Source organism: Camponotus vicinus, unplaced genomic scaffold (assembly GCF_025532165.1).
Source record: "Camponotus vicinus isolate PSW18456_S1 unplaced genomic scaffold, iyCamVici1.0 SCAF_6, whole genome shotgun sequence".
In the NCBI taxonomy this organism is placed as follows: domain Eukaryota; kingdom Metazoa; phylum Arthropoda; class Insecta; order Hymenoptera; family Formicidae; genus Camponotus; species Camponotus vicinus.
In genome coordinates this window covers 563,193-578,966 of record NW_028141978.1, presented here as the reverse complement: position 1 = coordinate 578,966, position 15,774 = coordinate 563,193, and the positions used below count along the sequence as shown (strand labels likewise).

Genomic DNA, 15,774 nt, shown 5'->3' with positions numbered 1-15,774 from the left:
CTTTGTTATAAATGAATTTTATATTTGTATGTTACAGACAACGTAGCTTCAATAATGACAACTCCGCTGTGGGACATCAATGCTCCGGTAAGTGATAAAAACTTTTATTTAATTTTAAAGTAACGGATTTATAGAGATTGTAGATAAATCCGTTGCCTTAAAATGGATGAGCTAGAATAGATTAAATTAAACAACTTTTAATAAATTCGTTCGAAATATATTGCATCCATTGCGAAAATATATTGCAGTATTTTAATTATAAAGAAAAAAGATAGAGAAAAGATTATTTTTGTATAGATTTTACCTAACTTATTAAAAATAAAGAACACTAAAAATTGTATCAATTACATCTAATGCTAATTTATTCGCTTATAACGCGCATTTATCTTGTTCACTTATCTTACTCTAATTTCTTATTAGCTCATCCATTACAACATTTATTGTAAATATTGTTTTTAAACTTAATGTAAAGCCAAATGATTAATTAATGAAATAACTTGTAATGTGATAAATGTAATATGATAAATGTTATACACATATTAATATAATATCAATCAATTTTTATTGGTAAATCTGCATAGAGACTTTTATATTATAAGAATTTTATATATTATACCAGACTGCTAACAGCTGAAGCCAGGATAAGCCATTTACATTTGGGCAGGATATACATATACAGATTAGATTAATATACATATTATGTCGTACTGTCAATTTTTGCCGGCATTTATTAAAATAAATATAAACTTCTACGAGATAGTGATTAAAATGAACATAAGTAGTTACAAAATATTAAAATATAGTATTTAAATAAATATAAGCAATAACCAGCAATTATTAAAATAAATATACAATCGATACTCATATAAATTACAATTGCATCTTTCGAGAGCGACAGTTATGTTAAATTCTGTGATACCCGGTATAAATTCTGTCCAGTTATAAATGGTTGCCTTTGTTTTACATTTTATCATATGAGATATGGCCGTGTTAGCAGTCTAATATAATATAGAGAAATTTCTAATTTGGATTTATTTCAGTTTAAAAAATTAAATTGAATTTATTTTTAAAAATGCTAAAAACATGAAAATATTTAAATTATTAATTTAAATTATTAAAATTATTTTCAGGAATACTAAAAGAAATTGCAAAATTATTAATGTTTAAGAAGAATGTAAATTGCGTAAATACATTCTTATGTAAATTACACGAAAAATTATCCAAAGTACACGTATAGTGATTATATAATAGTAATTCATTAAATTAACATATTTATTATTATAGTATATATTCTTTAAATATTCATAAAAGAGTAACTATTTATATTTTCATATCAAAGAGTCATTAATAAATTTGGAAAATTTTTATATAAAATGTAAAAATTCGATGCTAAATTAATGATTAAATATAAACGTTATAAAATTTGACAAACGCCTTTATTATAGAATCGCGAGTCAATTATTATAAATTTTATGATATGCTTTCCGTTAGATTTATCTATTTATGAATTCCATATCGCGCGGAGCTGAATATTCTTAAAATAAATTATTAAATTATGATTGCGAAAATACCGTGTTCTTTCCGTGTCCTTTCCGCGTTCTTTCCACATTCTTTTCGCGTTCTTTCCGCGTCCTTTTCGCGTTCTTTTCGCGTCCTTATAAAAGATTACCGTTTTAACAAAAGAATTTTATCGCTGTCCCTCTCTTCAGATAATATTCCTAAATATTGCTAATTAAATATAAAGAAATATCGAATAAAAGTGTGAAGATTCGACATAATAAGTCAACGATTAAATAATAACTTCACAAAATTTAACAATATCCTTCGATATTATAGAATCGCGAGTTAATTATTATGAATTTAATAATTTGTTTTTTCAGTTATATTTACGAATTTCGTATCGGAAAATATTCATAAGTAAATTAATAAATTACGGTTGCGAAAACACCATGTTTTTCCCGGGATCTTTTTGGCGTTCTTAGACGAGATTGTCGTTTTAATAAAAGAATTACATTGCGTCATCGACTTTCCATCGTCGGTGACGTCAACGTGTCGCGGACGGCGGCATTTCGTTACCGCATTTCCGCGTTGTAGTATTCTCGCGTCGTCGCGTTTTCGCGCTTCCGCGTTGGACTTTTCGTACAAAAATCCCAATTTCATTTATTGTCACGAGTCTCTACTTCCGATGCCAACTAACTGGGATGTTCCGAGTTTGCACACGTTGCTATGTAACGTACACTCTTGCTTCGTGCTTCGTCAAGTGATTCGGCCCGAATTAGTTAGAACTCGATCGATTGCTCGGAATGGTCGTCAATGGGTCCCTTCTCTTTGCTCGTCTACAGCCACACGCACTGCGTGTGTTAACCCTGTCGAGGAGTCGAGTGGATTCCCCTAGGCACGATTTTCGCTCGGTAAAAGGGGTTGCCTCCCCATTTTCTAAATTGCTGAATGTAAGCATTTAAAAAATGTGGGTATCCTCTTCTTTTGCCGTCTACTAGCCTGGTGTAGCATATAGCAACCGCGAGAGGCATAATATGTCCGGGCGGAGCACCTGAAATCGTGCTTAGCGGGTCCAGGTTCGATACGAGATAGGATAATTATGCGCGAAAAAGAGTTGGTGAACTTCATTTTCCTCTATTTCCGTCAATCGTTTCGTCTTCTTTCCGGTTTGGGCTTAGTCCTTGCTCGTTGTATCGTTGCAATCCCGACCGGTTGACTCGAAGTTGATTCTTGTAAGTGAAAGGGGATTTTCGCTCGTACCGAAACCGGAAGTGCCGTCTAATGTATAGGTATACATATTAAGTATATACATCGCGCGATCAAATATAAAATTTTTTATACAAGTTCTTATACAAAATTATCGTTTTAACAAAAGATTTTTATCGCTGTCCCTCTCGTCAGATAATATTCCTAAATATTGCTAATTAAATATACAGAATTATCGAATAAGAGTGTGAAGATTCGATGTGATAAGTCAACGATTAAATATTAGCTTCACAAAATTTAACGATCATCTTCGATATTATAGAATCGCGAGTTAATTATTATGAATTTAATAATTTGTTTTTCAGTTACATTTGTACTTACGAATTTCGTATCGGAAAATATTCATAATAAATTAATAAATTACGGTTGCGAAATCACCGTGTTTTTCCCGCGTTCTTTTCGCATTCTTAGACGAAATTATCGTTTTAATAAAAGAGTTATCGTTGTTACTTCCGTTAAATAAATGTTAATAAAAGTTGCGTGGCTCGTGCCGCCGAGGAGTCAAAACGATTTTCATCATGGAGAATAAATTTCTCATCGTTCTTGTGAGATCCATTTGCGACGTCTAGTTCGGTGGCCTGTTAAAAATTGGGAATTTTTATTGTATGATTGGAATTAATCCCAGGTTTTCCTGGCAATTTCCGAAAGCAATGATTTCGGTAGTAATTCGAGGACGATACGCTTCTTTAACGTCGAATTAATTTAAATAATCTATATTTAGATGAGAGAAATGTATCTTTTCTTTTCTTCGTTAAATAATGTTCTTCATTATTAGGATTGGTATTATTATTGTCTATATAATGCCAGAAAGATTTAATAGTAGATTAAATATGGATATAGCGTTGTGTATAAACTTTAATTTTTCAAGAAATTTCATATTGTAATTAATTTTTATTAATTTTTTGATAAAAATGCTTACGAACGAATATATTTTATTAATTATTAATTAATTATCTCATTTGAAAAATTATTTCTATGTACTGGGGATATTAATAGTAGTTTTTAGTTTCTTTTAAGAAACTATTTGCAAGTATTGGACATCCATCGCCAATTTAGAATATTAGTTTTCAGATATATATATCATTTTATATATATATGTATAATAAAATACATGAACAAAATAACGTATCTAAAATATTTTTATAATTTTTGTTTATATGATATATTATATATACGCGAAATTATACATGAATGTTACATAAAATGTGCGAATACTTAAAAATTTAGAGACGAATCGAATGGGTACCCTTATATCAGTAAGATATTGATAAAAAGAAAAAAAAATTATTAATTTAAACGTTACAAGAATGAGAATCTAGATAATTAATCTAGAATTAATTATATATTTAAAATTATCATAATTTTCATTTATTTTATTTTGAAAACTATTCGAATTGAAATTTTTTAATCTTGCTGTTATCGGGTTCGATTCGTCTCGCGCGCGCAGACGGTACCCCAAATTATGTGTTCGCACATTTAACACAAACTCCAATAATGCATGTATTTTATTATTTATAAATATAATCGTTCGTAATCACATTTCAATAACAAAAGTTATATCCATTTAATTTTCAATAAAGAAATATATTTCTTAGTAATGGAAGAACATGTTTTCTGACGTGAATATCAATTTCGTGAATTGAAAATAATGACGAGGGATAATTGTCTTTGATTTAATACTGAAATCATTGCTATCGGGAATAGTCCGGAAGATCCAGAATTCGTTCCCTCCTACAATGGAATTCCCGACGTTCAATGGATTACTTAACTTTTCTTCGCAGATTGATCTTGCGAAATCTGATGTAGAAACAAGATGTTAATCGTTCTCCATTTTTAAGATCGCTCCACTTTTTATCGGATATTACCGGTATGTCACTCGCGTATCTGCAATTGAATATTTTGAATATTATCGATTTATTTATTCGTCGCGTTTTATCGCGAATTTTAAATCGCGATTTATCTTATAAAAATTCGCAAGTAAATCGGTCGGTGAATTGTATATTCACAAACATTACAGACCTCAAATGATTGTTGAAATATTTTTGATTTTTTATACTTACGTGATAATAATTATATCGCGCTCGTGTCTATTGAGAGCTTCGATCATTATATTTATTCGTCGTGTTTTCTCGGGAATTTTAAATCGCGATTTATCTTATAATTTAATCGTTGACTCATACATCGAAACTTTGTCTATCTTTCCACGTCTTTGAATATTGTCTTTTATAGTCTTCGCTAGTCGTGCAAATATTTTTTTTTGTTATTTAAGAAGATGACCGATAATTTTATATTAATGATGATTGATATTAATGATTCATCGCGATTATTTAAATCATTATATAAATCTTATTAAACTCTACTAATACATCGATAGTTAGAGATATAGTTAGATAGTTAAATTATTAGAGAGGGATTTTGATAAAATTATTTGTTCCGTTATTCTCTATTAAACGTGGCGAACAACGCGATGTTTTAATTATATGTTAATTATATTTAAAATTGTAAAGTCTTAAGATTCATTTTATTTCATTTAACTAATCATGCGCGAGATGTATGTATTTTCAATATGTATTTTTTAATCGCGATATTTCTAGAAAATAACGTATTAATCGCAAATAAATTCGCAAATATTACAGACCTTAAACATCTGTCGAAATATCTTTGCACTTGTGGGTGATAGTAATTATATCGCGCGTGTCTATTAGGTGCTCTGATTATATTATTAAAATTATACATATCGCAATCAAATATTCCGAATATTGTCGATTTATTTATTTGTTGCGTCTTCTCGCGAATTGTAAATCGCGATTTATCTTCTAAAAATTTGTAATAAATTCTATATTCGCAAATATTATAAATCTCAAATGTCTCGAAATATCTTCGCATTTGTTTGATAATAATTATGTCGCGCGCTGTCTATTAGCGGTTTCGATTATCATATTACAAAAATTATGCATTTCGTAATCAACTATTCCTAATAATCGATTTATTTATTCGTTATCGCTCTCTCGCGAATTTTAAATTGTTATTTATCTTGTACTTCAATCATTAATTTACATCAAAGCTTGATCTATCTTTTCGCGTTTTGAATATTAATAATCTACATAAAATGCGCCAGTAATGCAAATACTTTCTTTTACACTCGGAAAAACTATCAATAATTTTATTAATGACACTTTTGATCACGATTATTTATGTTTAAGCGTTATTTATATAAAACTAATTTCTATTCTTAAATTCTATTATTGTCGATTATTAATAATAAATATCGCGTAAATCGTCACTAATCACCTTGTTTGGACTATGTAGAAATTTTTAATAAATTTTATATTATACGTATATTTTGGATACTTTTGTAATTCTTTGTAATAATTTAAAATTATTCTTAAAAAGTTAAATTGAATTTATTTTTAAAAATGTTTTAAAAATGAAATTTAAATTATCAAAATTATTTTCAAGAAGATTAAACAAATTGCATAATTATAAATGTTCAAGATATATTTTAGCATGTTATATTTGATTTTAAAAATTAAAAATATATCATATAAATGTGTAAATTGATATATAGCTATAATATTAAGTCCAAATGTTAATGTTATCAATATCAAATTATTTATGCTATTAAACATTTGAATAAATCGAGTACATTTATTTGATATTGATAACATCATAAATTATATTTTGTAAATTGTACTTTGTAATTAATAAATTGTGTTTTGTAAATTGTAAATAGTTATAATTGTATATTAATTATAATCTAATATTGATATTTTTAATTATTGACATAGTTGTATAAAATACAATTATAACTATAATTATATTACATGAAATTGTATTTACGATTGTAAATCGTATTGTGTCTATTTACGATGTAAATTGTAAATAGTTATAATTGTATATAAATTATAATCTAATATTGATATTTTTAATTATTGACATAGTTGTATAAAATACAATTATAACTATAATTATATTACATGAAATTGTATTTACGATTGTAAATTACACGAAAAATTATCGAAAGTATACGTATAATAATTATACGTATATATTATATGTATATATATGATTATACGTAAGTATACGTATAATATTAATTCGTTAAATTAACATATTTGTTTCTATAGTATATATTTTTGAAATATTCATAAAAGAAACTAATAACTATTTATATTTTCATATCAAAGAGTCATTAATAAATTCGGAAAATTTTTATATAAAATGTAGAATCGCGAGTCAATTATTACAAATTTAATGATATGCTTTCCGTTAGATTTATCTATTTATGAATTCCATATCGCGCGGAACTGAATATTTTTAAAATAAATTATTAAATTATGATTGCGAAAATACCGTGTTCTTTCCGCGTTCTTTTCGCGTCACCTTCGCTATTATAGGATAGCGAGTTAATTATTATGAATTTAATAATTTGCTTTTCAGTTATATTTGTATTTACGAATTTTGTATCGGAAAATATTCATAAATAAATTAATAAATTACGGTTGCGAAAACACCATGTTTTTCGCGCGTTCTTTTTGGCGTTCTTAGACGAGATTGTCGTTTTAATAAAAGAGTTACATTGCGTTATCGACTTTCCATCGTCGGTGCCGTCAACGTATCGCGGACGGCGGCATTTCGTTACCGCATTCCGCGTTGTAGTATTTTCGCGTCGTCGCGTTTTCGCGCTTCCGCGTTGGACTTTTCGTATAAAAATCCCAATTTCCTTATTGTCACGAGTCTCTACTTCCGATACCAACTAACTGGGATGTTTCGAGTTTGCACACGTTGCTATGCAACGTACACTCTTGCTTCGTGCTTCGTCAAGTGATTCGGCCCGAATTAGTTAGAACTCGATCGATTGCTCGGAATGGTCGTCAATGGGTCCCTTCTCTTTGCTCGTCTACAGCCACACGCACTGCGTGTGTTAACCCTGTCGAGGAGTCGAGTGGATTCCCCTAGGCACGATTTTCGCTCGGTAAAAGGGGTTGCCTCCCCATTTTCTAAATTGCTGAATGTAAGCATTTAAAAAATGTGGGTATCCTCTTCTTTTGCCGTCTACTAGCCTGGTGTAGCATATAGCAACCGCGAGAGGCATAATATGTCCGGGCGGAGCACCTGAAATCGTGCTTAGCGGGTCCAGGTTCGATACGAGATAGGATAATTATGCGCGAAAAAGAGTTGGTGAACTTCATTTTCCTCTATTTCCGTCAATCGTTTCGTCTTCTTTCCGGTTTGGGCTTAGTCCTTGCTCGTTGTATCGTTGCAATCCCGACCGGTTGACTCGAAGTTGATTCTTGTAAGTGAAAGGGGATTTACGCTCGTACCGAAACCGGAATGCCGTCTAATGTATAGGTATACATATTACGTATATACATCGCGCGATCAAATATAAAATTTTTTATACAAGTTCTTATACAAAATTATCGTTTTAACAAAAGATTTTTATCGCTGTCCCTCTCGTCAGATAATATTCCTAAATATTGCTAATTAAATATACAGAATTATCGAATAAGAGTGTGAAGATTCGATGTGATAAGTCAACGATTAAATATTAGCTTCACAAAATTTAACGATCATCTTCGATATTATAGAATCGCGAGTTAATTATTATGAATTTAATAATTTGTTTTTCAGTTACATTTGTACTTACGAATTTCGTATCGGAAAATATTCATAATAAATTAATAAATTACGGTTGCGAAATCACCATGTTTTTCCCGCGTTCTTTTCGCGTTCTTAGACAAGATTGTCGTTTTAATAAAAGAGTTATCGTTGTTCCTTCCGTTAAATAAATGTTAATGAAAGTTGCTCGTACCGCCGAGAAGTCGAAACGATTTTCATCATGGAGAATAAATTTCTCATCGTTCTTGTGAGATCCATTCGCGACGTCTAGTTCGGTGCCCTGTTAAAAATCGGGAATTTTTATTGTAAGATTGGAATTAATCCCAGGTTTTCCTGGCAATTTTCGAAAGCAATGATTTCGGTAGTAATTCGAGGACGATACGCTTCTTTAACGTCGAATTAATTTAAATAATATATATTTAGATGAGAGAAATGTATCTTTTCATTTCTTCGTTAAAAAATGTTCTTCATTATTAGGATTGGTATTATTATTGTCTATATAATGTCAGAAAGATTTAATAGTAGATTAAATATGGATATAGCGTTGTGTATAAACTTTAATTTTTCAAGAAATTTCATATTGTAATTAATTTTTATTAATTTTTTGATAAAAATGCTTACGAACGAATATATTTTATTAATTATTAATTAATTATCTCATTTGAAAAGTTATTTCTAGGTACTGGGGATATTAATAGTAGTTTTTGTTTCTTTTAAGAAACTATTTGCAAGTATTGGGCATCCTTCGCCATTTTAGAATATTAGTTTTTAGATATATATATCATTTTATATATATGTATAATAAAATACATGAACAAAATAACGTATCCAAAATATTTTTATAATTTTTGTTAATATGGTATATTATACGCGAAATTATACATGAATGTTACATAAAATGTGCGAATACTTAAAAATTTAGAGACGAATCGAATGGGTACCCTTATATCAGTAAGATATTGATAAAAAGAAAAAAAATTATTAATTTAAACGTTACAAGAATAAGAATCTAGAGATAATTAATCTAGAATTAATTATATATTTAAAATTATTTCATTTATTTTATTTTGAAAACTATTCGAATTGAAATTTTTTAAATCTTGCTGTTATCGGGTTCGATTCGTCTCGCGCGCGCAGACGGTACCCCAAATTATGTGTTCGCACATTTAACACAAACTCCAATAATGCATGTATTTTATTATTTATAAATATAATCGTTCGTAATCACATTTCAATAACAAAGGTTATATCCATTTAATTTTCAATAAAGAAATATATTTCTTAGTAATGGAAGAACATGTTTTCTGACGTGAATATCAATTTCGTGAATTGAAAATAATGACGAGGGATAATTGTCTTTGATTTAATACTGAAATCATTGCTATTCGGGAATAGTCCGGAAGATCCGGGATTCGTTCCCTCCTACAGTGGAATTCCCGACGTTCAATGGATCACTTAACTTTTCTTCGCAGATTGATCTTGCGAAATCTGATGTAGAAACAAGATGTTAATCGTTCTCCATTTTTAAGATCGCTCCTCTTTTTATCGGATTACCGGTATGTCTCTCGCGTATCTGCAATTGAATATTTTGAATATTATCGATTTATTTATCTTCGCGTTTTATCGCGAATTTGAAATTGCGATATATCTTATAAAAATTCGCAGTAATTCGGTCGCTGAATTGCATAATCACAAACATTACAGACCTCAAATGATTGTTGAAATATTTTCGATTTTCTATATTTACGTGATAATAATTATATCGCGCACGTGTCTATTGAGAGCTTCGATTATTATATTATAAAAATTGTACGTATCGCGATCAAATATTCCGCATATTATCGACTTATTTATTCGTCGCGTTTTCTCGTGAATTTTAAATCGCGATTTATCTTATAATTTAATCGTTGACTTATACATTGAAGCTTTGTTTATCTTTCCACGTCTTTGAATATTGTTTTTAATAGTTCGTGCAAAATGCTGGTAGTGCAAATATTTTCTTCTATAATTTAAAAGACGATCGATAACTATATTAATGAAAATCATTCGTTCCGTTATTTTCTATTAAACGTGGCCACAACGCGATTTTTAATTATATTTTAAAGCTTATAGAGCTCATTTCTTCTTATTCAGCTAATCATGTGCAAAATAGGATATGTATTTTATTCTCAATCGTGAAATTCGTATTAAGTCGCGTATATATTAATCGCAAATAAATCGGACAGTGAATTTTATGTTCATAAACAATACGGATCACAAATGTTTGCTAAAATATCTTCGTCTGTCATCATTTGTGTGATAATAATTATATCGCACGCGTGTCTATTGATTCGATTATTATATTATAAAAATTATGCGTATCTCGCAATTGAATATTCGATTATTGTCGATTTATTTATTCGTCGCGTTTTCTCGCGAATTTTAAATCGCAATTTAATTTGTAATTTAATCTTTGATTTACATCAAAGCTTGTTTTATCTTTACACGTTTTAAATATTTCTTTTCATGGTCTGCACGAAATGCGTCAATAATGCAAATACTTTGTTCTACAATCGAAGAAATGATCAATAATTTTATTAATGACTCTTTTGATCATGATTATTTACGCGTTTATACGTTATTTATATAAAACTAATTAAATTCTATTATTCTATGTCTATTATTAATAATAAATATCACGTAATTAATCATCACTAATCAGTCTTGTCTGGTCTATGTAAAAATTTTTAGTAAATTTTATATTATATGTATACTTTGGACACTTTCGTGTAATAAATTTTATTTTGTATTAAGTTTAAAATTATAGTTTATATTAAATTTGTATTATATTTTGTAATACATATTTCTAATGCATTGTATTTTATATATTCTGCATTAAATTTTGTAATATATATATTTGTAATGTAATTATTTTTATATTACAAAATTTAATATTTTGTAATGTGTTTTTTATGTAATTGCAAATTAATTATAATTTACGTTGTATATATTATAATTATGTAATATATATTTTTTATATGTATTATATTCTCTGTTTAATAACTCTATTAAAAAAAATAAAAAAAAATAAAAAATTTTTCCTCCTCAATTTTTCCTCCCCTGTATCTTCGCCTTAACGAAGGCATTTGCTAGGGAGGTTTCAGTACTCTCATGAACCTGAGAGCTATGCCGGTAACATACGCCGATATTCGTATAGTATATTCTTATATTTAAAATCATTTAGACAACGTATGGGCACACATACATACACATATGGGTAAGTAATTTATAAAAATTATTTTTATAAAAATTATTATTTATCATATTTATATATTATTTTCAAAATAATGATTGTTATACTCTAGTGCTACCGGCATTTCGTGCACATAGCACGGAACAAAACCAAAAATTGTGCACATTATATATTACCCTCTGAGAACATTCATGGACATTGGCTTTGTAGTTCATGTCCACGTTTTCAATGTCCACAGAGGGAGTATCGCTTTCAGGGATCACCTAAAAACAGGCCATGACATCTCTCAGTCTTCTCTCTGATCAGGCGGTCATCGTATTAAATAATGTATATCGCGTCAAACGCTTCTAATGTTTCTAACGCAATCATTGCGATAAACTTTGGAAACTCTAGAAATTGTCTAGAATTCGATAGCCAATCGATGGCACAGTTGATAAATGTGATATTACCCCTAACTTCGCGTTTCATAAAAATTGGCGCTTAAGTCAAGCGCGTCACGGCAGCCATATTTGAATCGCGAATCGGAAGTTGAGATATTTAGCCGTTTCCGTTCTCGTCTGAAGAGTTTTGTGCGCGATTAAATTGCGATATCGGACGTTTATTGTGCGGATATAAGTCGCGATCGAGTGTCGGGAGTGTCGAAAGTACAGAATTAATCGGCCAGTGATTAATGTTGTAATTATAATACGATTCTTCGATCAAAATAAAAATTATTCGTCTCGTCATACATCGGAGTTAGGATTTCAAATTAGAGAATCAATATCAAATAATTTGCAAATGAGCGTGTACAGTCGTGATCGAGTATCGGGAGTGTTGAAAGAAGTATCGGAGTAAAAAAAATCGTATTATGCGTACTATGTATTATATTACATTGCAAAAAATATGTATGTGTAGTACATCGCATCGGTAGAGCGGTACGTGCGACAGTTATCAATGTCAAACATTCATAAAATTGACGAAAAATTTAGTTTCTAAAGATAAATGTTGCTTGCAAATGAATTTATAGTGTCGGAAATGCCGAAAAAAGTCGGGCGATCATCGTATTATGCGATAATATCGCATATTGTGTCGATAGTGCGACAGATTCGTCAAGTGAACTCCGCGTGACCATCGATACGATTTATCGCGCCAATAGCGCGACAGTTCCGTCAAGTGAATTCCGCGTGACCATCGATATGATTTATCACGTCAGTAGTGGGACAGTTTCGTCAAGTGAACTCCATGTGACCGTAGCCAGATATTATTTATGTGAGTATTAATAAGATTAAAAGAGAATAAATGTTCTTGTAAGGAGAAGCTGAGGAAAGAAAATATTCAATATGAGGATTTAATATATATTTTATATATTTGTAGGAGATATATAATATTTATGATATTTTATTATTTGTTAGAAGCACACGAATCGAAAAAATTATCGCTCTCCTTTATATTGAACATTTATTTAAAACAATTATTGAATAAAATATTTATATTTTTTAATAAAATTATATTTCAATATACGTTTTAATCAATTTTTAATAATCAATTTTTTCTGTGCATGGTATATCATTTTTAATAAAAAAAAATGCTTTGATGACAGAAATAATTTAACAATTTTCTAAATTATTTGAGATATATATATATAATTTGTTATACAAAGAAAATAGGAACAAAATGATAGTTATAAAAATGTATCATATAAATAATATTGATTTAAATGCGTGATTAATTTATTAAAAGATATTGCTGAATTTAAAAACTTCTAGTATTTGCAATATATACAATTTGATATATATTTGTAATAATATATTCAATATAACATATTCAAATTAATATAATATAGTTTAATACATTAGAACTACCGAAAATTATATACAATGTAACTGCTGGATTTAAATATAGCATCATATAATAAATATAGATTTTAAATTAGTATGATATTCTACAAGAGAGAATATAAACAATCATGCACAGTTCAATCATATATTTAACTAATTTGTTTTCAAATTTCTTGAATCATATTTAACTTTTCATATAGAAGAGAAAATTGCAATCTTCATTGATGTATCATGCAGATTTTATATAGAATGGTCATAATCCTTTTTGAAGCTATTCCATATGTGCATTTCTTCTGATACGTTAGATGTACAAAATTGCATCTTTTCCTACAACAATTATATATAGATTTATTATTATAGCTATGAAATGAATCGATATGATACAAGTAAATTTGAAATTTTAATCTTTTCTTTAAAATCTTTACTCTTTAAAATTGGCAGCCATTTATATTAGTTTGATAAAATGCAAATACAAAGATCAATAATTTTAGCTACTAAATTATAATTCTAATATATATATAAAAAGAACATTCAAAAATAATTTTTACAAATGTCTCAATAGATCTATTCTTTGTGACAGATAGTAAGAATTATTGTCGCAGTATATATATATATATATATATATATATATATATTACTTTTTTCTGTGTAGCACAATTTTATATATATTTAGTTTTATATAATTTTATATATATTTAAAATAAATTTATATATATAAAAATTAATATATGTATTTGTACTTACAGGTTGTAAAACTACAAATATTTTATTAAAAATAAGGAAATTATATTTTATTAACCGTTTTCTGTAGCATACTTAGAAACACAGAGTCGTACATTAAAAATTGTAATTTTTTTACAAATTACATGATGAAAGTAGGTTAATATTTGTATACAATAGCACCATAACCTTAGAATATGTAATTCCCATTGACATCTGAATAGATAGACGGAGCCACAGACTTCCAGACGGAGCATTTTCCCGAGGGGAAGGTACGGGCAGCGTAAGGGGGGAACCAATGCACCTCGGCTCACCTCGGCTCCCCTCGGATACATTCGGTCATTAGACGAAAGAGAGACAAAGACGCTCTGCGCATCAACTCTACCGAATATATCCGAAAAGAACCGAAATAAACCGAAATACACTGACTCCTTTCCACTTTCACCACAGTTCCCCCTTTGCTTCTCGACCTCTACCCCCTTTGCCTAAGATGGCAGTTCATGCTCCGTCTGAAAGTCTGTGGACGGAGCCTTTTGAGAGGGGTAAGGCTGAGTTTCCACTGAGCGCGTCACGCGTCGCGTCAACCAGCGTGAGCCAATCAAAACATCCCATTGTAATAACATGTTTTCCGTGTTATTACAATGGGATGTTTTGATTGGCTCGCGCTGGATGACGCGACGCGTGACGCGCTCAGTGGAAACTCAGCCTAACTGATAAATGCAGTAAGGGGGGAGTGCATGAACTTCGGTTAATTCCGTCAACGTTCGACTATATTCGGCACAATTTGACATTACATGACGATTCCATTGACATCATCGATTCTCAATTAGATTTTCACAGAAATGTTTAAAAAGTGTTTATTTAGAGAAAATCGCTAACGCCGCTAAATATAAAAATAATATGAAAATATATAATAATATTAAATAATATATAAGATATACATATACAGGGTGAGTTTTAATGGTTGTGTCAATCTTTTTATCATACGGGAGATTACCGATCGCAATTTTTATAAATTGATTGATACATAGATGTCAGTTAATTGAATCGACCGTATCGAAGGCCGAAATATGATGTGTACAATTAAAGCAAGTTAAAAGCTGAAATTATGTAGTGTGGATTTATTATTATTATTAAAGCTACGCATTTATTATTATTTTTTTATTATTTATTTCAAGAAGGCAGAAATACTACATACCTTTAGCGTATAACAATAATAAAAATTTTTATCATAAAAATAAATACGGAATTTGAAATAAAGTTTTACATAAAACGTTAGTGTTTTTGAACTGAATTTTTAAATATGTATTCTTACTGCTTTAATATATTAAATATGTATACGTAGCTTTAATAATAATAATAATAATAATAATAATAATAATAATAATAATAATAATAAGTGCGTAGCTTTAACAATAACAATAATAAATCCATACTACATAATTTCAGCTTTTAACTTGCTTTAATTGTACACATTATATTTCGGCCTTCGATACGGTCGATCCAATTAATTGACATCTATGTATCGATCAATTTATTAAAATTGCGATCGGTAATCTCCCGCATGATAAAAAGATTGACACAACCATTAAAACTCACCCTGTATATATATATATA

The 15,774-nt window shown here is 29.1% G+C and overlaps 1 protein-coding gene and 1 long non-coding RNA gene across 2 annotated transcripts in view; one reads left to right on the top strand and one right to left on the bottom strand.

Annotated features, from left to right (window-relative positions):
• LOC145972659 (uncharacterized) overlaps positions 1-15,774 on the top strand; it is a 50,279-nt gene that overhangs the window by 324 nt on the left and 34,181 nt on the right. Inside the window, exon 2 of the mRNA XM_083101425.1 lies at positions 38-87. Coding sequence (XP_082957551.1) covers positions 55-87 — 33 coding nt within the window. The 5' untranslated portion in view covers positions 38-54. The remainder of the gene's footprint in view (positions 1-37; positions 88-15,774) is intronic.
• On the bottom strand, positions 13,308-14,704 carry LOC145973118 (uncharacterized). Its single transcript, XR_014439367.1, has 2 exons — positions 14,182-14,704; positions 13,308-13,764 (listed from the first exon to the last, which is right to left on the bottom strand). It is a non-coding gene; the product is annotated as an uncharacterized LOC145973118 (long non-coding RNA).